Below are 27,211 nucleotides of genomic sequence, written 5' to 3' on the forward strand. Positions count from 1 at the left end.
CGCATTGTTAACTAACGATGTGCGCTTTATGCGCACTGGAAACAATGTAAACACGTTATACCACTCGTCGGAGCGGACAAATGGACGCGTCCCCTTTCTGTCCGGCGATCGGTTCCATCGTCCCAGTGTCCACTTGCGTAAAACACGTCGCGTTGGATTTGAATCGCGATTTTATGTTTCGCATTCGCATTGGTTTAAGATCGATTTGTATCTGATGCTGACAATTTACTGATCCCGACTGGTGATCGACATACTCGTCGCGATACCATCGTATTTTATACTTACTTAAAACGATATCATTCGGTTTAGGATTATGAATAATTTTATTTAAACATTTTCTTACGCATCCCATGAATTTTCCTGACTTTAGAAAGACGATTGTATAACGATTTCATAATGATTTTATCTTCATCCGGTAAACGTCAGGACTCAAGCGACCTATTACGATAATTTCAAACCGGGAGCACATATATCGGCCTTATCGAAGCGGGATAATTTCGCCGAGAGAATCGTCGCTCTTCAACGTTCCCTCCGTACGTCTGCGAGGTTTCCGTCTTCAAGATTCGAGGTTATCAGCCCCTTCGTCGCAGACGTTGATAGACGTCGGGCCGGAGTACGCCGTTATCGTTATCGCGACAAATCACTAGTCGTCCGATCACTCTGTCGCTGCCTACCCCGTCGGCAGCGCGCCAACGTCATTTTTCTCGGTGGCGGATATTTTCCTCCATTTTTTCGCTAAAGACGACCCGATGTCATCGTTCGCGGCAACGGGGGTGGCTGACGTTGCCCGGAGGAGTTTAATCCTACGACTTGAAAATGGCTCTCAAGAGAAAGGGAGCGGAGGAGAGAAAAAGAGAGTAAGCGAGCCCCGCGCGATTCTCGCAAAAGCACTAGACGTAAGTTGCGTGGTACACTTTCCTCTTTCTCTATCTACTTCCCTTCTAGCCGAGCGTCTTATCTTACTTCGCTTGAGCGAAGCAAAACACGAAGAAGAGGATATGCCCTCGGTGCACACGAGCACCTACGCGTCTTGCCAACGCCGTCTCCGGTGTAACAAAGACTGCGAAGGGAAGCAAGAGAAATATAAAAAAAGAGGAGGGAAGAGAAGCGAGAGAACGAGGGAGGAAGCGGAGGAAAGCTCTTCTGGAAGAGACGACAAAGTGCGGATAGACGAGAGTACATACAAGATGTAAGGAGACCACTTAAAAATCGATATCTGCGCGCTGCACCTCACCGCCTCGACTTGACATTTATAGCAATGCGGTTTACGGTAAATACTTTATCCGAGGCAATATCTCTACGATCGCACGGCGCAGCGAAGCTACATTGTTAGTCTGATCTCGCAATAAGTAATGTGTTTAAAGGGCGGAATGACCCGTGGGAATAGATGTAGTATAGATGAAATTAATTTTTAACTACGAGATAATGATAACTCTAGACGTGACTCTGTTAAATATTCTTTTTTTATTTTTATATATTTATGCTGAAGTACGGTTAGAATCATATGTGTATATGGCTAAGTCATATCATAATTAAAATCATAATTATTATATTACTGCTTTAAAAATGATTATTTTATTTATACATATAATTTTTGATTATATCAGTATAGAAGTTTTTTCTTGTAAAATGCGAATAAATAATCACTTGAAAAATATCGGTACGGTAAACTCACGCACAGATAAAATATACAACATTGGATATACACATGTGAATCCCGGTGCTTCGTTGTTAGATAAATAAAAAACTGATTTTTATATTAAAAAACATTGACGGCTTACTCCCATTGAATCCACACGCGTTATTTATCCACACAGTGATAACAAATCTTCTTTAGGCGGATATTTATCATAGCCATACAAAAATATGATCGATCGAAATTCACAGTAAATATATCTCATTATGAGATATATCTCTTCTGCAATTCTATCAATAATATTTTAAAATTATTCTGTATTTTCCTTATTTAATTTTATTTACTGCAAGTAATTAAATTTTAATTACGTTTAATTTTATTATATCGTATGTATTATATATATTTTTACAGAAAAAATATTTTCTAAAAAATTTATTTTATTTACGACATCGAGCTGCTTATTTTACTTTGCTTTGAGCTAAACAATGACAATATCTTCCATACATTTTTAAAGCAATATTCGAAGAAGAAGATAAAATAATAAATACTTTTTTAATTATTCATTTAATTAAAATTGAAATTACACATATATAGGGAACGTAAGACACAGTCATATTTATTCAAGATGCAAGTTTGCGGCTGGTGGCTGTAGCGAGAAGCTTAAGTGTTTACAGGGTGCTAGGAACTCGCGTAAAGTCGTGATCACCAGACCGTATCCCGGCTCGCCCGACGGTAGCGTCTTGGAGAACAGTGCGGTTTCGCTCCGGGACTGAAAACGGATTTCCGCGGTTTCGGACCGCCTAAGTCCAAGTTACCGGGAGCGGATCCGGCGCGCTTCTTAACGCGACAACGCGACGATGATACCAATTAATGTCTGTTTGCTGCGTGTTGAGTGTCGGGAATCTCCGTCGTCGGAGAATGCGCCATTTCTAAGACGAAAATATTCATCTTAGAAAATAGTATTCATTTTTGTTTTAATAGTGTTTAAGAAACGTACCTTTTCATATTAAATTATATAGAGTAATTTCGGTATATATACTGCTACCGAAGATTTAATTTATCAATCTATCTATCTATATCTATCTATATTTAAGGTAAATAAAATATACAAAGGAACGAAATATTTATTTTTTACATTTAAAAAAACTTTTAAAAAATCCTTGTATTTTTACCGTATATTCTATAAGGATAGGACAAGTGATTATTTATGGATGAGATATAAAAAATTCTTATAAATAAAATGTAAAATGATATAGTGACTTATAAAACGTGTTTACAAAATTTTATTATAAAATATATAAAATTCTATATTAAAATATACGAAATAATAATAATCTTGCATTTATTTATTAATTAATACAAAATAATATAAATTTATTCATTAACATAGATCATTTGTGTATGCGGCAGTACAAATTTTGTGTTAAAAATACCGTATATTTCAAATAGATGGGATATATATATATACAAGATATTAAACTGAACAAAGAATATAAGAATTAAACATTTATATCTTGTTATGCTCCATTTTTTATATTATATTAGAATAGCACAAAACGCGCACTTCGCGCTTTATTTTTTACTATTATATATTTTTATATAAAATATTTATATCACATATTATATATATAATATATATATTATATATATAATCTTGCTAAAATCTCATATAATTATTAATGTTAACTAACGTTACTCCGAATTTTCATTTCCAAAATTTAATATTTATTCCTGTTCCTTATATTTTCTTCGTGTGCAAAGTTCAATGAAAAGATATAGTATACCTTATATATAATTATAAATGTTCCAACAAAATTTATGTTTGAGATAGCGATACAATAGTGCGCGGCCTTGATACTTTGTTTACAATTGACGGGTATTGTATACGCGCATGTAACGCGTTATCATTCAACCACCGACGCTCGTGCGGACAGGGGATGTTACGTATCGCTCCGTGTTTTCACATTTTCTTTTCGAAACGAAGTTGCGACGAATTCTAAATGATATTCAGAACATTGATGCTAAATGACGTTCAAAACATTGATGTATCTTACGATACATATTATAATAAACGTTGATAGCTCGCGCAATTATGAGTTTGTCGGATTTATACATATCAAAAGACGACTTGTTTCATTTGAATATTCCGGGCGATAAAACTGACTGATATTCATTAATCAACACTCATTTTTTGAAGCATAGTGGTAATTTATTTTTGTAAACGATACGGGTATTGTCTTAACATAACGGAAGGGCTGCGTATTTCGAGGAGCTTTTTTTAATTTAATTCGAGTATCTTTAACGTTCAATATAAATTATCCTGGAATGAAGTTTCTTTGCTTTCAAATTCTCACCGATTTAAATGTAGTTTGCATTTTGCAATATATATATAGTTAATCTATTATAGTATATCAATCGTTTATTATATCGTAAGTATATGTGTGTGTGTGTGTGTGTGCGCGCGCGCGCGTGTGTGCGTGTGTGTGTGCGTGTGTGCGTGTGTATACATGTATCTTAAATAAATTGTAACGAGTCTATTAAGAGTGTGTTCGATAATATATATTATAAGCATCATTTTACTTTTATTATTCATATTCACGTCAAAGGAAAATAAAACAATACTTCCGGCGCACGAGCGCACTCCAACAAACGCACTCTAAATGAAAGAGCAAATATATGATAATAGAAATTTAGAAAGTAAAATATAACAATTATATTATTTAATGTTTCATCAAAGATGCTATGATGCTTCGTAGAAATTAAATTTGATTTGTAATATGTGTTGAATTTCGTTTAGCCAAACTGTTGTTGTTTTAGTTAAGAGTTTACGTGCCGCGGCTAATATGTTACGTATTTACGAGCGCTCCGCGTGCTACCAATGTCTCACCGGTGTTCGTAGGGGTAGGTCACGGTACGCATCGTTCCGCATTTCTTCAATGCTAAATGATACTAAATCATATTATATCTTATGAATATAATAGTAAATATTTCTTAACGCGCGTAATTAATGACTCGCAAGCATATCGAAATGACGAATCTCTAACAAAATATATATATATATATATATATATATATATATATATATATATATATATTAATGTGATTTATTCCTTTGATATTCATAAATTTTTATAAATGATAACCCCTTCAATGGGTACGGCCTTGGCAGAGGGGCTCAATATTCCGAGGGATTCTTTTGGATTCTTTGGATTTCTCCAACGGAATCCCAAAGACGAAGAAGCTAACAGCACCCGTTGCACCGTTATTAGTAATATTAATATTAATATTAGGTAATATTATTATTATTAATAATGTACTAACACAGCATAGCCACGAGTCGTTCAATGGCTCTTATGTGGCAAATTAATCGGTCAATTTTTTTAATCGACCGTCGATTTTTCTGCCGCCGATTTTCAAGTGAACGAATAAACTGCAGCCAGTTCGTCGCGCCACATGTCTGCTTCGGGAGTGCCGTACAAGACCAGGCTAAAGAACTTTTATTTAAAATTTTTTAAACTTTTATTTAAAATTAGTCCGCGCGTGATTATAATAATCGCGAGTGTTTTTCGCGAATGTCCTGTGCTGCGAGGACATCCGACGACCCGACATCTGGAGAGGAGGAGGAGGCCTAGGAGAGGCATCAAACACCGGCGGAGCAACCTTGTGGTAAATATACACTTTCTCTCTTAAAATAAATAAAATAAAATTAATTAGTTTTACATTTATTTGGATTAATAAATTTCAATAATTTAAAATTTATAGTTTTTTTTCGGGAAAGAAAAATAGTTTAAAATATTATATGCCTTTATTTTTATAAAGATTTTTGAAAATTAAATTATATTGAAAATTATTTTATTATTTTAATGAATATTTAATGAATATTGAAAAACAAATATGTAAATTCAATATACGTAAAAACTACGAAAATATCTATCATTTAGAATACTGTTATAATTTGAATGTTTTGTTTCTGTGTTACAGAATCATCGTAGCTACGTGGCAGATTCACTCCGCTGTTGCGCATCGGATCGGTAAGTGACACAATTTTTTTAATGGGGTTACAAATCTGTGAAACTTGTCTTAGATTATTTTATTATAAGGGCACGACAGGAGAGATTGCATCAAGCATGGCTCGAGCTCCCGAATAAGAAGGGAGGGTATGTATTTATATTTATAAAAGTATTGCAGTTGAATCTTCACAGATTCGTTGCCCTAAAAGGAATAGACTTAAACAGTTTGGAATATATATATATATTTAATCCTGGTTTCTCGCAAGAAAATAAAAATAAAATAATTTAAACGTTTTAAAAAATTAGATATATATAATACATAAAATAATATAGATAATGTAAAAATAATAATTAATTTATTAAATTTTCTTTGGAAACACATTAATATATGGAGTTGATTAAATTCATTCAATTTTCGATTTTTTAAAATAAATATTTAACGATAATAGAAATGACACAAAACCGCGTAAAAATTTATATTAGTAGTTTTCAAAAATATTAAGTTTTTATTCAAATCTTTTTGATATATCTTTTTCAATAAAAATAGAAGCAAAGATTACAAAAAATGCTCATATCTTATATTTATGTAATAAGAATATACATTTCTTATGTGTATTTTTTATTTATCTATCTCTCCTCTTCCTAAATTTCCTTTCCTAAATTTTACCAGGATTAAATATCTAAATCAGTACATGAAAGTCATTATATATATATATATATATATATATATATATATATATATACTATGTGTATGTATATTCAGAAACTTTTTAATAATATAATCATAATATATCACAAGTATAACATATTACAACACAATTGAAAACGATCTTCGCAATAAATGAGCAGTCGCTCATGAAGTGAGTGCAACGAGAGAATTAATCGGCACAATGGAAAACCGACAACAATAATTTCGATATATTCGAGTATCAACTTAACATGCCTTTTTTAGAAATGGATTCTATATTATATATAGAATATATCATGAAATAACTCTTAAGTCTTTTACAATCTCACTTGTCATTTTGATTTTTAAATTCATACAATATGGATTATAATACATGATTGCCTTATCTACATTGACAAATTGATTCAATTCATAATGGTTACGTTAATAATAATAATACAAGACTAAAGTCACAACACAATACTAATTTAATATAGAGACATACAATAGAATAGTTGAGTGCAAATTATCTTCATTATTAATTATCTTTCTTATTTTCTCTGACTTCTGCGGCGTGTATATCGAAATTATTTTACCTAAAAGCGTAGTTATGAAACGAATTTGAGAGTCAAAAGGCTCATCCCGAATATTATCAAATTTGTAAAATTACTGACATACTATTCGTTTTTCTCGCATATATGTCTTTCGACCCTCCGCCAAACATATATTGGTCTCACATTACGATAACTTTTGCAAATATATCTCGAGGCTTTCTACACGTCAGCGAATATAGCCGAAAATATCAGAAAGATCATATCTACCGACAGAAGCAGAAAATTACAAATTCTACGTATACCGATAATCCCCCGGGGGTTTCTACGAAGTATCCCTCGTCGACTGTGCGATCGTGACTGTGGGGCAGTGCGAATACTGGAAATTTCAATAATCTCGACTTTTCGATCGTAGTCTCGGATACAATTATGTCGCGAGCGCATTCAGAGCTCACACATTCGTTTCGTATAGACGAGTGTCATCGTGATATTATCGGGAAAGACCGAATCGCTCCGGGGGGAAGTTTCACGAGTTTGCTCATTTGTGCGTGGCAACGCGCGTATGTAGGTAAGATACATACATGTCCCGATGTGTATCGACGTCGCGTTTATTAGTTCGCTATTCAGTATATCGAGAGAGACGAATCACGGCTCGCAACGGTCACCGGGGGAGCGAGCGGACTCTCGAGCCCCGTGCGGAGATCAAATATCTGCCGAGCAAACGCGCCGGCCGGAACTCATCGCGAGGGTAACGCGGGTGACGCTGATGAAGTTTACCACGGAGCACGTTAATCCGAATACCGACGTTGGCGTTGCCTCGAAAACCGCAACGATTAACAAGTAGGCTAGGCCGGGCCTTATGGGTCGTTAACGCCGATAACTCGGCACGTGAGACGTGATTATGTGTCAAGCACGGACATCGAGGCGGGGCACGGCGGGAGGAAGGGGGGAAGAGGGGAGCACGGAAATGCAGTCTGCCGATGAAACGCGGCCGACAGGTGGATGTCGAAAATCATTACCGCGACTCGCTAATCCAATTCGCCGATGCGATTAATGTCGAAAATGCGTGACTGTAACGCGTTAATTATGGGCTTTACTTTTCGGGCCGTTTTCGATTTCGGAGATTTGATTCGAAGTTTTCGCGTGCGTCTCTTTCGCAGCGAACGCACAAAGAGGATTAATTCCGGATACAGCCGTACAGCTGTATAATTTGCGATATGATATCCGATCGTTAAGGATTAGTAATCGCAATTGCAAAGCTCTTGCTGATGCGCTATAATACTCTTTCGCATTTTACACCAACGGTACGCAAGCGCGTATACTTGCGTATATCCTTTAATATTGCATCATAACGTTACGTCATCACTGCTAATTAGCATCTCTTAATTAAGAGAGTATCGGAAATTAACGTAATTCATGATTCTTAAGTGACACACAATTAATTGCATACCGTAATAATAAAACATATATATGTAGTAATAGCTGACTGAATTAAATTCTTTTATAAATTAATATTGATAATAATATTGCATTTTTTATTTACGTGAAAATCTTGCTAAGTTTTTATGAGCTCTCACGTAATTATTTATCGACAAATTTTTCGACAAATACCTCAATACCTCAATAAAACTATATGATGTGTAAATTCGTACTTGTTTCCAATAAAATTGATTGCTAATATATTTATTAAGATACATGTCTTAATTAATTTCTTTTTTCTGTACGGGCATCGTTTTTATCTTTTATTTATCTTATACTGCGTGAAACTGTAATAGGTGAAATGGAGCTCCCTGTCAGTTTTTGCAGTGCCACACGAGGCAGGCGCAAGTTCCCAGCTAAAATGAGTAACAAATGGGAACTTTTTACTGCTTAATGTCCGTAGCTTAATTAAAGAGAAGGAGAAAAGAAAAGGCAAAGAAACTCGTCAAAGTGAAATTGGGTCGGTGGACGAGGGAGAGCGAAAGCGACTAAACGTTTGAAAATGGTAATCGTCGCAGTCTATGTGTTATACAGAATTGGAACATCGTGAAAAGGGGAGACCGAAAGGCGAAAGGTCAAAGGCGAAACGTGTTTAGGCAACGCCGCGTGTCAAAGGGGAAATTAGTTTCCGGATAAGAGGATCAAAAGAGACGAACGTGTTGCTGTTAAAGTTAATATCGCACTCGTTTATAGTGCGAGTATTAGATTTCGGCTGATGCAAAAGCTACAATTACATCAATGGATACACACTCAAATTACTCCTTACGGACATGCAGCACGACACTTACGTGACGTGACGGGGATTCGGGGGAATTCCGTCCGAGTTAATTACGAAGCACGAAAAGTGGTGACGTTCTGCGGATTAATATTTGCTGAAATTACAATGTTGCGTCGCGCGCGCGCGCGCGCGGCATGTCATTTTCGAGACTATTTTTCGCGCTCTGTTTTTAGCCCCGGGTTCGTTCGTTAGTTTAACTGACATTCCGCTTTCGGAAATTTCAACTTTCACGTTGTATCTACGAGGAGCGAGGGAACGACGTGGCCCGCGTATCGCGATGCAATTTTCTACCTTGCATTCACCGCTCGTCGATTGCCATCGTGGAAATTCGCCCAGTTTCGTCAGAAACACAAGCCTCCCGATCGAACATTTTACACCTTCTCGACTCGTCGCCCTGTATTCGGCACCGCGATCGTTATTCGACCGGGCGTTATTCGGGCTTTATCTTGCCTCCAGGCGAAATCGACCGATTTGCATTCGGCGGGGCGGCGAGAGGCGACGGGGGTTGATTCGCTTTTAATTCGTAGGGTGGAAGATTACACGTGACAAATGATCGTTGCGCCTCCTCGTGAAAAATCTCGTTTTCGGAAAGAAAAATCTCTCGCGTGTCTTTCCACCCTAAATCTACACCCTACGTTCCGGCTGGTGCGGACAATCGAACGGCTAATTCCTTAAATAAATGAATAAATTATACAGCATTATTATACAGCATTATACAGCATTTCATTTTGAGTTTCATATTCTCGCAGAGATAAAATATACACATATGTATGTGTCAATGCGTGTAGATACCGAAGGCAAACTGCGATAATAATAAAGATCATCGTTTTGTGAACACGCGGCGGGGAAAACAGTGACATCGAGCCAAACCACGTGCGAATGAGATACCGCCGTTTACGGTAAGTCTCGTATTTAACAAACAATTAGCCATTTAGCCGTAATGATCGATAAGCGGGAGGGCACACGACACCGAGGATTTGTTCACGCGGAAATCGAGTCTTATCGATGCACCGGTGCACGGGTCGGCCATTTGAGAGTGGCGTGTGTACACGAAATTCGATTCTTATCGCCGGGATTATCTGCACGGTGGACCGGCGCAGGACCGGCTAATTCGATGATGCGCAATTACGTAGGGCGTTACACCGTGAGCGACGGTCCGCGCGAAAGGGCTGCGTTACCTTCGGAAATATGGTGGCGGCGCAATTAATCACTTTCCGAAGCGAAGTGTCACTGACGGTAATAATATGCGTGATGCATTAATTGCTCAACGGTCGGGAAAATAATATCGCCGTATCGTGTTTTACGCATTACGCTTCTTCACAACTAACCAATTAGACAACGCGTAATTAATTTATTGCGCGCCCCGTAACGATACATCAAACTTGATATAACATGATGAAATCTCATTATAGAAGGGCAAAAAACGTATGAGAAGTTTTTGTTAATTTTTCCATTATTTACGATTTTAGTAAAACGATATTTAACTTTTAATCTCAACGAGAGAACTCTATATACGATATTTTCTTATGCAATCGTTATTATAAATCGATTTATTTGTAGAAAGATTTATTTGCATCGAAAAAATTATGTATAAATGTGGAAGATCATTTACAATTTATTTAACAGCCACATGTGATGATGAATATCGTAACGTATCGTATTGTATTTATCACTTTGATATAAAAGCGAGTACCTATAATACGAATAAATTGGGGCATTCGTGGCATTATTTACGAAGTGTAGCATGATATTCTTTCCAGAAGCGGTTATTCAATTGAATTGACATTTTCGGTACGGCATTTCAAATATGTTCATAGTAAATCGAGAATATTTTGCGCGCGACAGGTTTGACATATAAAGGACACTCAACAATTTCGCACGATTAAGGTCAGCGGATTATTCTCGATAAAAGCGAGTGCCTCGGATTCCGTAACAAAACTGCTAATGCGTATCGTTAACATTAATCGCTACAATCCTGTAATTTGCGTACTCCACATTCATTTCATTCCCATCTGCGCAATTCTCTTTCGCTTTTCCTTCTTCTACCTTACCTGAGACTGAAAGAGCAACGACTGTTACGAAATAGCATGAGTTTTCATAATGAGATGTTGACTAACACCTTCTACCTTTCTAATGCATGTATGTATGCTTTATTAATATTCTCCTCGGGGAACATTAATACTTACATATATTCTTAATCTAAACCTTAACTTAACTTAATCTACAGCTAACTTAACTTAAACGCAACCACGATTCGTTCGTCTTCCCCCCCCCACACGCATCCGCCATGGACTTCCGCTTCCGTCGCAAGCGCCCGACTATTCATCATTCTTATGTCTCTTTGATCTTCTACTTTTCTAATGTACATTTCAACGTGATATCTTCACGCAAAGAGTCGCATTTATACAAAATTTCAATTTCTTGTCGTCACAGTGAGTTTTGTCCATTAAAATGTACGAGAAAAGCGTTTTTTATTTTTCTGAAAAATATATTACTTATTTTGCGCGCGCGCGAATGAGTTAGTAATATAAAATATATTAAACTTTTAAAAAGAAAGAACTTTTTACATCTGATATTTACATTATCGATATAAATATAAATAACGGTAGAAAGATTAAAAAAATTCGTTATTAGTTTTATAAAAGCTTATAAGCTTACAATATTATATTATACTATATTATAAGCTTACGATATTACGTGGGATATTTTTTTACATCTGCTGACAAAGAACTTTATCAATGAACGATGCCTAAAATATTAGCGAGCTTCTTCACCTCGGCGCGTCCTCGCCTTAAGTCCTTTTTTATCGCGTGAGATCCGTTCGACATAAATTGTCGTCTTATCCTAATGGGTTAATAAAATATTCATTTTACGCGGGCGAATAAATCGCGTACGTGTGGATCGCGCGGGGTACGCCGCCATCGCGTTGTACTCGGCTACCAGAAAGTACCCCAGGGTGCTCTCATCCCACGTCTTGTACGTAGGATTCGAATCCGATATTGCGCGAGCTTATCTTCGGCCCCATCCCACGGGGCTCGATGAGCGCGCATAGCTATCCCGAGGGAGTTCTGACGGGAAATTATCTCGAAAAATGTATCTCCGGCCTCGCGAAGAAGCGAGAGGGCGGCGGAGTCCAGACTCGGGCAGACAGATTGCCGGAATCAGACTCGAGGCTCTTTCTTTCCGTCTTCCTACACGACTACGAGGAATCCGGCCCGTGGCACTCGATAAGACTAATCTGCTAATCGATACCCACCAGGAAAGGATAACGAACCTAATTTTTCTTCATGATTAAGCCGGATCGGATATGTCAGTCCGATTCTTCGCGCGGTAACTCACTTTCGTCGAAAATAGAATCTTGCGTTCTCGGAACGACGATCGGCGAGACGATCCGCGGAAGCGTTTTTTCTTTACGAAGGCGCACATTTCCGACGCGGAGACGTAAAATAAAATATCGTATGTCCATGAAATTGGAACTAGCGCGGTCTGTGTTCGGTAAGCCAGATTTTATGGTAGCCGCAAATTGTTACAATAGCGTCTCTCTTTTCTTTACCTCTATTATCTGCAGGACTGTTTCACAGCTTTCCTCACGACAGTTTCAGCAATGCCGGAGATGCAGACGTGACACGGGCCCGCATCCATTCAATCAGGGCTGCAGTCTGACAAGGGTATAAAGAGGAAAAGTGGGCTTACGCGCAAAATCGAAAGCACAGTTCGACGGATATGGAAGACGTCTCTTTCTTCCTATCTTTTTTATTTCACCCGCAGCTAAGATAGGCTTTCTCTCACAGTCGGGAGCTCTACACGCGATCTGTCTTTTATTTCTTAGGCTAACAGAAAAGTGCTACTCCAATTTCCTGTATTGACTGTGACGATTTTTTGTGACAGCCCACATTATTTAGACATCCGTTGCCGTTAGGCAATTATATTCAGAAGAAAAGATTCAATTCTATCAATTTTTATCTGTATTAAGTAACATCAAAGAAGAAATTATGTTCTTTAGTCTAATTGATATTGAATCTTCGTGTAATTAATAATAGGAATAAAAAAATAAAAAGAAATATTTGTAAAGATAAAAAGTTCCAAGCTATCCATATATATATATATATATATATATATATATGGATAGCTTGAAACTTTTTATCTTTACAAATATTTCTTTTTATTTTTAATATTGCGATTCTATTATTGTGAAAAAAATAAAAAGTAAAATAATAACCAATTTTACTAGAAGCAAAAAAGTAAAATAATAGCCAATTTTACTAGAAGATTCCGATTATATATTAATTTAATTAAATAAAAAATTTGCATATATATTTAAACAGAAAATAATACACAGTTTTGTGTATTTTTATAAAAATAAGAAAATTTCTTGTTTTTGGTCCGTACGTTTTCCTAAATAACATTTTTAAATGAATACTTCGATGTTCTCCGCTGAAACTTTCATAGTTTGACAATAACATTTTTTTCTGTTATAAGACAGTCCTATTATTGTTCACATAGATACTCAATATTTGATAATATAATTCAATAATAAAAACAATTTTCAATAATAAAATTTTCAGAAACAATCTCCGGAAAACAAAGAAATATTTTTCACAGGGCATATAATCGTGATTTATTGTTTGAAAGAAATTGAAGATCTCCTGCCGTCTGACATTCTTGCTCCATTCGTAGTATTCCAAAAGCAATTCGGTCGATAGTACCTAAAAGAAAAGCGCTTTTCCCGACGGATAAAGCTCCAATCTATCGGATATTATTCTTTTCGTGAAAATGATATTTCGATAGGACCGTATTGTTCTCCTTCGTGAAACTGCACACTAAGGAAGCTACTTTGAAATAAACACACCAACTCCATTTCTTCACCCGGGGACATTTTTCTACGAAGTCGTCTCTTCTATATATATAGCAAGAGAGAGAGGGGAGAGAAAAAGAAAAAAAGATTGGCGAATAATGGCGGGCTATAAAAAAAAGGTGGGCGCAAAGCCTTTCCTGTCTTTTCATTCGCCTAATGGATCGCATAAGGCATGCCGTTGCCAGAGGTCGTTCTCTTTTGTCGAGATATCGATTTTATTGCGAACGAGTAAGTTTCGCGGAAGTCGAGGCGGCTGCCGTGGCGGCGTGAAACGAACCGAAAATTAGGATGGCAGGACTTAAAGTCGCCGGAAATGCCGCCAGTTCGGAGCAAAAGAGTGCTGATCTTTTGGCGCCCGATAGTCGTCCAACTAAATTAACTTGCGGTTACGTGATTGAACATCAAATACGATTTGACGCGGTTGCGGGGATGTCGCGAACGGTGACAACTCCGAAACGGATAATGGCAAAAATTAAAGCTACTAATTCAATAGACTAATTTCGTCACGAGGCAAAGGCATCTCTGCATTACTCCGCCAAAAGTGAATTAATTTGCATGTAAATTGGAAGCTATGAAAGTAGAGATTGGTGCTCCAGCATAAACGAAGAACGAAAAACATTCAAAACATTTAATTATGCAGATTTTGTCGGAGTACACCACGTCGGAATTTCCAACGCGCGTTGATCGCAAAGGATAAATCGCAAATCTTTTTAATTACGAAAGCATCGTTACTCTCGTCAACACGTAATTCGTTTCATTATGTGATGTACATTAAGTTCACAGTACAGAAAGCCTTTCCAAATTGCAGCTTTATGACAAGTCGAAACTCGACTAAAGCCGAAACGGGTATCCGATTAACGGTCGTCAAACTAAACGGGGACGCGACTTTGTAGTTTAACATCTTCGCGGTGGCAAGCAGCGATTGTAAACTTTCAGAGATGGTTTCAAAAGATGAGAAAGGGGAAAGAGAAAGAGAGAAAGGGGGGAAGGGGGGGGAGAGAGAGAGAGAGAGAGAGAGAGAGAGAGAGAGAGAGAGAGAGAGAGAGAGAGAGAGAGAGAGAGAGAGAGAGAGAGAGAGAGAGACAGAGAGACAGAGAGAAAGCATGCGCTCTCGAAATGTACTACGCTAGACTTGGTGGTGTAAACTTGCCACGTTATGGAGACAAGAATCATCCAAAATTCAGCTGGGAATCTCGCCGTCGGCTACGCTTAATTTATTTCGACTCTCTCGCGACCGCGCAGCATCATATCTCTTGTAAGCATTGTTTTGCGAAATTGTCAAATTCTCAATGGCAAGTTCTGCATTCATTACATACAGTATGCATAAAATAGAAAATAATACCGCGAAAATTTCACTTCTCTATTTTAATCTTCATCTCTTGTGTTCTTTCAAATAATAATACAAATTGGATCATATCTATATTAATGAATTTATCGATTCTGTGCGAAGGTTGAGGTATTATATAAAATATATAAAGTAGTATATGTTATTCAATTATAATAAGATACGACGAGAAAATTAACAATATTGATTAATTATATTTACATAATATATAGCTTCAATATAGCTTTGTTAAATGTATATATAGTAGTTGTTTTTCATCAAAATGACAGACCTAAATAATGCCTGCATGAAATTTTAAGATATGTATGATATAATCTTTTAATTAGCAAATACAAGCGTAATCAAGTATGTATAATCCATTAAATAGGTGAAGTATCTTGTCACGAAAATTCGGAATTTAATTCATCAAGTTCGAAAAATGAAAATTAATTATAATTGTACATCAAAGTTTAATCAAGATAAAACATATAATATCTAATTCGCGAAAGAAGATATCATTAATCGGAATTGTATTATTATAAAAATAACAAATTTTTACTTTATATATTAAAACTTTTATTGAATAAGTTTTCAAGTAAGATACTTTTTAAGACGATACTTTTTAATGTGTGGATATAGTTTTATATAACTTTGAAAAAGATTTTTAAAGAAATTCTTGAACCATTCATAATGATGTATAAACAATACATTCATAACAGCTCAGTGATATCGATTTCAAAAGTTCAAATCAATGATAAAAACCAGAAAAGATGAGCAGCGATCTGTAAATTTGCGTCGATTTCCTAAATAAAAACGTGTTAGTGACATGATAAATTTTACCAACTAACCAAACAGTAAACGTTGAAACATAGTCGCTTTATTCAATATTTTTGTTGCCTATTTTGCTATTTGTGTTTAATATTCCATTCTAGAAAAAAAAAGAGATGTTCGAATAAATTTGACATGTTGGTGAAGGAAATATAATCGAAGCAAATCAAGCATCTGTTGTACTTTCCTCACGAAAGCGAATACTTTCATTGTGCGAGATAAACCGAGATCGTATATTGACCTTATTACGGTTTATATCCTGCGTGGACAATTGGCTGTAGTTTAAAGTGCATTATGCAATATGTTGAAACATAACAGACAAAGTTTCCGTCCGTATTCCACGTATGAGTCGCGTATTATCGGTTGAATAATTCAGTCCATTTCAATGTTTCACGGTGACATAAAAGGACGTAGTTATGGAAATGAGCGCGTTGAAATTTCATGGGAATCCGATTATTGCCTCGAATTCGGTTGGATACGTGTCGTTACTTTATGGGCGATGCTGAAAAATATTATGCGACGTTTCGCGTGCATTGTGTACTTTCGAGATTCCATCCGACGGAATTTTCATCGCAGCTCGTTAATTTAACCAATTAAGCGGCACTAGAAATTTCTCAGCCAGAAATTCATGAAAAATTTATCGCGCTTACTCGCCCATGCGAATTTCATTTTACCTCATTTCTTTTTCATTTCATTTTCACCAGCAAAATAATTTTGAATTTCCGACTGTTATAATTATTTCATGTTTTCTTTAAAAGTCTGCAACAATAAAATTAATGACAAAGTATTGAATATATTTTTACATTTTTCTCCCTTCTCAGCCAAGGCACAGGCATTTAATGGTTTCTCACTGGAACAAATATGCGTCACAGATCATAGATTGTCGTTTGTTGTTAATCTTCTTAAATATTTTCATATAAGAAGTTGTCAAAGGTAGGAATGGAAGCAAACGCTATAAATCATTTCTTGACACATTTATGCCAGTCGTGTGCGACGGGTTTGCCACATTACACTTAACTTCCCAACTTATATAAATTTCATACCGACTAAGCCGCGTTTTGGAATCTTCGCTGAGAAAGTGCCGAGTAATAACGCGAGAGACATTTCCAGGTCAGAAGATGCCGTAGTCTCAATACGGCGATTCCTTCCGAATTCTTTTATCTATTACTATGTAGCATCCAATCAAATTTTTTCATGTTCAATTTTAACAATTAAAAACTATCTTTTACAATTAAAATCACTACCATCTGTATAGCAAATATAAGATTAATGAATTGTATATTAATATGAACATGAAAAAAAGATTTTTTTAACTCTCCTAATTAAAAAAAAATGGAGTCTCTTTACAAAATTCAAACAAATAATGTTTTACTATGAATTATGTCAGTGTACATATTCCGTTAATTTTACGCTCATTGAGTTTTACTTTGATGTTATTTGATACAATTATTATCTTATCTATGGTTGCTGAATTCACAATTTATGGAAACGTAAAACAATTTGCGATAGAAATCAAATGCGATTTCCTCACAAATTCATTGAACATCATGTTGGATAATAAAATTACTTTCAGGAGCGACTAGCAGAATTAAATTTTGCGCCGTGTTACTCTCGCGAGTCGCTCGATTTTTAGTTTATGCAGGGCAGATTGTAGAAATATATATATATAAAAAATTAACCGTGGATTTCCAAGCAAAACTATAAGCAAACTATAAGCTGCTTTATATTACTCGTTAATTACTGCTGCCACGTGAAATCCGCAAATTTTCCAGTGTTTATCCAGACTTGTCTCGAATTTTGAGCGAATCATAAAACCGTCGTCGAAACATACGTCAGAAAAATCTTGCGCCGAAGTCAAAGAAACGAGTTGCGAGAATTGAGCAAACTGCTGATGTTTTATGTATACTCAGTTTTATGTATACTCCTTAGTCGACGACGCGCGGATATCGCAGACGCTGATTTCGCCATAAATATTTAATGAGCAGTTCGTAACGAAGCTTCTCGTTGTCCGGCAAAATTCACTTTTTCTGGATGCGTCAATTAAGAAACATAAATAATGGAGGCACCCATAGAGCCATGGGGATTTATCTGCGGACAAATTTGTAAACTTTTCCACCATTTACCGACTCCCGCGAGGCCCAACAATATGTACCAATCAATTATTCAGATTTTTCAGCGCTCTCAGACGCCCGCCATAATAATTCACCCCGAATGAGGAGCAAATGAAAATTTTACGAATCGTTCACATTAATTGCCTGTTGCTTTGATTTCAATTACATTTGATTATCAACGCGATAAATATGAGAAAACGTAATAATTGATTGAAAAAATGAATCCCGGGCTCATGATGTGTTGCGAGCGCACATATGTAAAATGTTGACATCTTTCGCAAGATTAAATTTATTAAATAAATAAATCGATGTAACACATTTCATCAAACGTAATAATTAATTTGCATTCCATTTCCATTGATGCTCGTAACGTTTCAGAGCATATCGACCATGAATAACTATTAATTTCACGTTATTACTTCTCTACGGTAGTTGCAGCGTAATTAAATACGGTTACGTGGTGAGCGCGCCGCTCAAGAAAGTTCATTTAAAAAATAATTCTCGCCTTCGCAGTAAACAGAGGAAACCCCATTTCACTTTATCAAAGGTAAATCAATTTGCATTTAAATTAAAGTCTTCTCAGGAGCTGATGTTCAAGTACAAATGGCGGATAAAGCGAGAGAGAGAGCTACTTGATAATGGAAATCGCTTCTTATAAGGCGCGAATCGTGTAAATACTCCGCGCCGCTTCGGTTCCGAGCTTTGCCCTTTCTTCGAGCTATCGAAATCAGACTTATTACGATACCGATAGATCGGGGAAAACTTTCGCGAGGATATGGCGCGGGTTCGCAAATTCAATCTCTTGGATATCACTGCCTAATGATATTTAAGAGTAAAATTTGATGTACGAATGTTACTGGCGCAGCGGTAACACGAATTGCAACGGCTTGAGGTAGTAAGAAGCACTTAGCTCAGGACGTGTTCCTATTTCGTAATGCTGTTGGAATTCTATCTATCCTTTTGCCGTTCGTCCTCGTCTTCCTCTCTCGATAGCGCTTCGCGCTATTAACGGTAATTCGCACGGTGACATTAAATCGGCTTTACACACTCGCTGTTCATTTGAAATACAACCGTACAAAACCGTGAAAAAAAAAAGAGAAGTCTTTGTAAAATCTCTCTGTGAACGTATAAATAGATCTACCGACTTGATCGTTTTTTCTTTTATTCAAATCCTTGGAACTGTATTTAACTAAAAAAAAAATTTTTCTCGTCTACAAAAATATCTCTACTGTCAAAATGAAAAGTAATATCCATGGTGCAAATTTTTATTTCGAAACAGATCATTTACGTAGGATGGCTTCTATCTGCGTTGAAAAGTTAAAGTATTGTTATAAAGCATTCAAATGCTTCGCATCTTACATGCGTAAAGTAAAATGTTCTGTCGTTAAGGTATTCGTAACGCGAGATTGTAATTAACAGTAATTGGGGTGGTTTGCTCGAACGGAGAACCTATCACTTTTAACTTAACGAGGTAGTAACGCAAAAATCACTCGCTGACTGAAATGAAGCGACGAAGGTGCCTGTACTCACTGCATATGTAGAGTCGCGACTGGTTTGTCCGAGAAGAGCACCACCGGTCGGTCGAAGCGTTGGTTACGACCGCAAACGCGAGCGCTGCCCTCGAGCTGAAGCCACCCGCCCTCGCATCTGCAACAAAAAGACGATATCCCTCAGTAGCTGCCCATTAGTCCTGAGCGAGCAAACTGATGCTCCCATTCCTGTCGCTCGCTAATTAGTTTCGACAATTTTCGATCCAACTGCCCCATCGCACTACGGTAGGGTTGTTAACTCGCTCCCAGTGAGAACGTCGTGGGGAATTTCCCCCGCCGAACATAGCGAAGTTTAATTTTATCTCGTAGAGTTTTAGGAAAGCATATTTTACTGTGAGATCGAGTAAGAATTTTCCGCTGTTATCCCCCTCAAGTCCGGAATATTCAAATTACTTTTGAGGGTAGCGCCTTCGTCAAGGTGGAGTTCCTTCTTTTTTTTCTGCATCCATTGTTGGCTTTCTTTGCATCTATTACAACTAGGTATAATTTTGTTTTGTTTATCTCGGAAATCCGCGAAATTCTCTTACGATAGAAAAGAGAAAGCTTTTCATTTTGAGGTCGTTTACTTTACAAAGTGGCATCTACGCTCAACTTCGATATACGTGCTCTGAATTTGATTTTATTCTCCGTGATGTTAAGACCTGTACTTGCTATTCCAGATTGAATTTGCTAGAAATCGTATTTTGAATCCAATATGTGCGAAGTTTAATGTTAACTAAGTTTCACCACGTACAGCACGAGTTTCACTTTGCTTAAATTAGATTGTGTAAAGTAAAATTGAATTTAGATTCCGCGTCCGAGGAAAATGTCGGTGATAATCTTAACTGAAAGCTCGCGCCATGAGGAAAGACAGAGAAGAACAGAAAAGGAAAAGCTATTGACGAGAATATATTCGGCTTTATTCGAGCGTAGGATTGACGTTATGTCTACTTCGATGTTAGGTTTTTATTAAGGGATGTTTTATATGAAGGCAAAAAATAGATAAAGCTTCCTTGCATTGCATTATCTCTGAACACAGACTCGGAATCGCTGCATGTATCTACATTAAAATAAAAATATTAAAATTTGATTCGAGACTAGATTCTATTATAATTTCCTGCTTTATACATTCCTTTCTCCACGATTTTTCTCTTACCCATGAATGCTCTACTGTATTCATAGATTTCAGAAGTTCTCATAAATGATATAATCAGGGAAGCATGTATTTTTTTCGCGTCACAATCTTTTTTAAAAAATATTTTTTACTTATAATCAAATTTTTTTATCGAATTGCTTTAAAATATAAATATAATGTGATGCATAAATAGGTATATATATATATATATATATATATGCAAGTCCTTTTTTCAATCCATTTATTTCACTTACAGAATTGTTGTGAATTACACCGCTAATTGTCTTTATCAAGGATGGGGGTGCTTCCGATAATAACGTTTCGTAGGGCAGACGCGCGACCCCTGCATGATTGGGGAAAAACGATTGCCGGCGAGGGTCGCATTGAAATTACTTCTTCGATTACAGAGGACTTCAAAGGATTCGTTTTCCCGAGGCGTCGTCGACCAGGATTCTCGAAGCAGGAGCGAAATGAGAGAACCCGAAGCGAGGTGGGGGAGTAGGATGGAATCGGGTGGTTACGCAACGGGTAATACGCAACGAGGGAATTATGCTGATTCAATCAGACTTGCCGTCTCGTCTCACCTTCGTAAGAGAGAAAATGGGCGAAATACGTCATATTACGCTCAGTTGATTATTATCTATCGAGATTTCAGGGAATTTTATGACGCTGCTAAGCCTCCTAAGCAAAGAGAAAACCCGGAATAGACTTTTCACACGCATGTAATATAGTATTGTTATATAATATTGTTACAATATTTACTGCATTATATAATATTGTTACAATATTTACTGCAAGCAGGCTATTAATAGAAAATTAAAAATCATCGTTACATTTTAAAAATACGATAATTATAAAAAGATTGACAGGTTGACATTTTATAATTTGCGATGTCATTTAAAAAAAATCTGTGATAATTAAAAATTTAATCAATTATCCAGCCATTTTAGTATAATATCTGATATGTCAATCGTGAAAATTCTGGTGGCAATGCGCGTTTATTTATTTCGTTCGGCTATTCGAATACCGAGAATTGATTAATACAACCTCAATTCCGTATTGTGATTCGACAGAATTAATAGATACTCATATTGAGTATTCGGTATGGCCTTAACATCAATAACGTTAATTAACATATCAACGAGACAATCGCGGAGACGTGTATTCTCTGCGGTAATACCTTTGGCCTCCTAGGGATCGGGTCCTTTATCTCTGTATTGGCTCATTCAAATCTTGATACCATTCCTGCAACATGCGGATGCTGGTGTGCCATTGTTGCGTGAAGAGACGGATATGTGCTACCATAGTTTACCATTGTGTCGAACGTACGCTTATGAATTAATTGCTTGCGGATTCGACGGGTCGCGGACCCGATCGTCGCGCGATCCTCTTCGATCTGTATTAGTGCTCGAAAGGGCATATATCTCCCTGTAATCCGTCCGGCTCTAACTTCTGATCCGAGTTACGATGCCGTTAACGTTCCGTAGAGGATACGAACTTAGTCGCTTAACATCTTCTGTAAAGAACGATGCTCTTGTCGGATGAAAAACTTTAAATAAATCTGGCTGCGGTTCACGGGTAAAACTCTATCATTCATATTTTTAAAGAATATTATAAATATGTTAATAATATTATATAATATTTAATAATAAGTAATATAAATTTAATTTTTATTGCGACACACGTGATTTAAATAATCCGGTTTACGAATAGAACTTTGTCGTTTATATTTTTAAAATATTCTATATTACATGTTAATAATATTAATAATATAATTAATTTTTATAATTAATTTTTAAATTATTGCGACGCACGTGATTATTTAAATAATCGGCTCACGGATAAAACTTTATCGTTTACATTTTTAAGATATTATAAATTATATGTTAATAATATTAATTTAACTTTTACTACGATGCATGTGATTATTTTATATATAAGATCGCATTTTAATATACTTTATGTTTGTTTGATGCAAAAGTTGGAGAAGCGTCTAGGCACGACGATTTAATGTTTCAAAAACAAGGCTGAGAATCTGTAAGTCGATAAGTAGTGTAGAGAGCAGTGGAGAGAACAATGAAAAGCGTAACTGACTAGTGTAGGATGGTATCAACAAGATGTTATAAATAATTGAAGCGCCACGTGGCCTGGAAAGATGGGCGTCGTTACTTTCAGCCCGTCTTTTTCCGGTTCCAGGAAGAAAGATATTCATTTTTGATGGCGGCTTACGCGAGTCTACTTCGGCTCTTTTTCCACGCTGGCTCAAAACTTTAAATCGCGCCAGAGACACGTATTCGCTATGCGATTCGATAAGAAGGTCCTCGGTCATTAGGCATGCAACGTGGAGAGACGGGCGAGCGCGAGGTACATAGCTGAAGGATAAAGGATATTGGGGATCGTTACAACCGCGAAAGACGCGATGCGGAGTGGATTTCCAACGAGGAAGAGCAAAGGAGCGGAGAATATCTGACGAATAGCGATATTGTCAATTATGCGATGCAAATAAGCGAACGTCACACCGCATCAGTAATCCAGCGGAGAGTTTGCGGTTCTTGTATTCAGGTCCGCAGCTGTTGTCTTTATTATTTGATCTACAATGCTTTGCCGGTGTTGTACAGAGAAACCTGCCTTGGTATTACAGAAAGAGAGAGAGAGAGAGAGAGAGAGAGAGAGACTTAAAGAAGACGTGAACATAGTTAGAAGATTGCCTTTATCGTCAATGCAATCCTCGATAAATCAATTATAATTTTTTTTTTTAGAAAAGATAAAAGATATTTACAATTTTCTTAAAAAAAATAAGCGATATTTAAATGCCGAGTTTATTTATATATCTATTTTACTCCTACGCCATTGTACATGAAAGCTCCCGTTGATCGGGAGTATAGACGAAGAGGATAGAAACAAATAACGGGGAACGTTCGTAAGAAGCCGGAGGACAAAGGCAGAAACGAGAGAGAGACGTATCGCGGAGATTTTATTGTGCCGCTGGTAGTGCGATATAAATAATTGAAATGCCAGGTTGCGTCTGAATAAAGACAGAAGTCGCCGTTCTTCAGCGTTGCCGTGCTTTTCGCGCCGTTCAGCGCGACTCATCCTATCCCCTCGGCTCACGATCCTCGGGCGTTTCACGTTTCGCCGACTGCATTTGGCATCTCGTGTCCGGCCGAATGAAAAGCATGAACCGGCTCTCTTCGTGCTCTTTCTTCTTGCCTCACACCTCGGACACGGCGGCGAGAGGAAGAGCAAGAAGGAAGTCCGCCGAGGGATCTGAACGATTCGCAGGAAATTGGATGCTTTTATTTCGCGCGATTTTCTCTCATGCAGCGGAACAATCTTCCTCTCTCACTCTCTCACTCTCTCTCTCTCTCTCTCTCTCTCTCTCTCTCTCTCCCTCCTCTCTCTATTCGTTCATCTCTGCCCTAGCGCGAACTGTGCCCGTGACCGAGAGATCGAAACGATTTCTCGAGGGCCGGCATTCGACCGTCCTGGTTTTTCGGTTTTGCGAAGCGACTGCCACTGTTTCACGGAATGTAGAAGAGGATCAGATTTCTTTTCGCCAAAACAATCTTTTTTCAAGATAAAGAGATGAATCCTCTCCTAACGATTAAAATTAATCTAAAGAGACGAATTACGATCCGTTAAAAGCAAAGAATTTATTCTTAAGATTAACATAAAGAAACGATAATTCGACAATCAAATAATTAGTTTTATACTTTCTCTCTCTCTGTCTCTCTCTCACACACACACACACACACACACACACACACACACACACACAGTTCCATTATACTTTATATTTCTTTTTGCGATAGCCGAGCGATGATAGTACCGCAAATTTCATCGCGTGCACGTTTCTTCGATATATCGCTTGAGAGCACGCGATACGGAAATTCTCAGCCCTCGTCTTTCTTCTCGTTAATAAGAATTATCTTACGAACGTATATACGGAAGTAGTGTCTCGTTGGATTATACAAGAGCGGCGAGATTTCTCTCGGAGCGCAAAGGATTTTGTGGACTACATCTGGAGGGAATATCGTCACAACGTCGAGGGGAGTTACGAAACACTCGAGTGCAATTTAGGACGACCCTGTCTCCCGGAGTCCCTTATAATCGCGCTGGCTCACCGGGGTATAAAACGGAAACTCGTGGACTGTGCTTCTTGGCAGTGTAATACGAAACAGACAGACCTCGCGCTACACAGAAACTTCGAAGTCACGATTGCAACTATAATAGTGACATACAGTACTTCCGATGTGTTCCATAAGATATGCGTATATTTGATAAACCAAAATTGGGAAATTTCAGGAGAATTTAATTCGATGGCGAATTAACATCTGAATTAATAATGAGCAATTAATAATTAGCGATATTAACAACCGGCTTTTCGTTCTTTCCACGATTTATGAAATTATGAAAGATAAACCGTGCAAATAATTTGCACGTAATAATAGAAATATCAAACGATATAAATAAAAAGAAATTTGCAATTGTTTAAATTTGACATCACGGAGAGACAGGAATTGCCGTCGTGGCTGGTATAATAATTGAGAAGAAATCTCTGAATGTTGGTAACATCATTGGGCCGCCGTTGACATAAAGTACAAAAGAAATCTCGGCAAGCACACGCCACTTCGTCGGAAGGACGCGTTCTTGTCGAAATCGCTGTCAGGCATTGTGGATGGCGAGTCCTCGGCACCGCCTCCTCGAAATACCGTGCAATTTGGCGCGCCTTGTCGCGGAGTACCTTAATCGCGGTCGAGCCTCCGAGTGGAAAACGGAGTAGCACGAGTCCCCGGCACGAGTCTGCGTACGCACGTACACGTTGTCGGCACACAACAAACACACGCGCGTATACCTATATACACGTCCGTTCGTGGATCGTAGCTCGGGAGGACGCGGAGAGTAAAGGAAAACCGACTAGACGGTGAGAAGGTTGCCCGGAGGCAGCGCCAAGCTTACCGATGTCAGTCAGTCAACCGGAAATCGCTTACCGCGCCCAGACCATCTCGTATTTTACATTTCCTCCCTCCTCGAACCCGTCATCCGCCGTTCCCTCAATCCCCCCCCCCCCGGCCTTTCGTCATTCGCCATTCCGCTTGCACAGCTTTTCATGTCTTTTTCATGCTGTATCCTCTTTTCACCGACGAGGCGCGAACCGCCACGCCGCGCCACGCCGCGCCGCGCCGCGCCGCGCCGTCGGACAGCGACGGCGAGGAAACGGAGTTATACTGCAAATCAATTTACTGCGGGCATTCGGATGGAGACCCCTCGTTTCCAAGGAGCAGATTATAAATTTAAATGTAAACCGGCGCGGTCCCGAGGGGCAAAAGTGAAGAACGCCCCCTCGCAGATGCGGCACCGAGAACGATGCGGCCCAGGCTGGCGGTTCGCCCGTCGCGTTAGCAAACACCCATAATGCCTCGGACAATAGCGATCGAAATCGCATTATCATCGTCACGCGCGGAAAGCTCCGAGAAAGTTATTGATTTATAATGTATTGCGTTATGTACTTTTCTTCCCCTCTGCATAGAATTTAAATAAGTCGCAGTAGTCAAAAGACTTTGACTACCGCGATCGCCTTGTTATAAAATTTATGAAAGAAATTACAATATTGACACGATAAGTAACGCAAATAAATCAGAAAATCCAATTATCCTTTTGATTCAGATAGCAGGTCGCCTACGTTTTACGTGTTTAAGTAAAACAAATCGGCTTAACCCGGAATAATGTTTGCTGACGATGCGTCAATAGCAAAGCCAACTGAGAGATAAATCCATTTACTGCAATACGCGCAAGCGTGCTGTAATTCGTTTTCGAACGGCTGAGTTCGTACGACAGGGAACACTTTAATCTCGACTCTCCAGCGATGCATTCAAAAATGTCAATTGATTTCTGACTGCGTGGGTTGTGTTTCAGTTGATTTCGTCAGATTGTACTTGTACAGTCGTCAGCTGAAACAAATCTGACTTATCTGACAGAATGTGGTAGAGACTGGAAGATTCCTGCTTTCAAACATTATAAATCAAACAGTATAACTTATTACAAATAATTTTTTATCAAAGAATCTTTCCTCACTTTTACTGATCAAAATAATGTCTTATTCTCATCAATGCATCACTTGTATGTATCTACGTAATAAATATTTTTTTTTTATACTTATTACTTTATTATTTTATTCATTTATGATATTTTTGATAAAGTTTATGTAACAAAAATATTAATGGAGGTATACTTTTTGTATTTTCCTGTGTTTCACTTTCGCTTCGAAAGCATGAGAAATTATTCATCCTCAACATTTCGTAGAATCA

The 27,211-nt window shown here is 37.6% G+C and overlaps 1 protein-coding gene across 7 annotated transcripts in view; it reads right to left on the reverse strand.

Moving 5' to 3' along the window:
* The window catches only part of LOC105425747 (uncharacterized), a 213,964-nt gene that overhangs the window by 82,184 nt on the left and 104,569 nt on the right, over positions 1-27,211 (reverse strand). For all 7 annotated transcript variants that reach the window (XM_089081198.1, XM_089081200.1, XM_089081199.1 and 4 more), the window contains one exon: positions 19,770-19,886. In XM_089081198.1, coding sequence (XP_088937324.1) covers positions 19,770-19,886 — 117 coding nt within the window. The remainder of the gene's footprint in view (positions 1-19,769; positions 19,887-27,211) is intronic.

Source organism: Pogonomyrmex barbatus, unplaced genomic scaffold, assembly GCF_055798465.1.
Source record: "Pogonomyrmex barbatus isolate J1 unplaced genomic scaffold, ASM5579846v1 scaffold4, whole genome shotgun sequence".
Lineage (NCBI taxonomy): Eukaryota > Metazoa > Arthropoda > Insecta > Hymenoptera > Formicidae > Pogonomyrmex > Pogonomyrmex barbatus.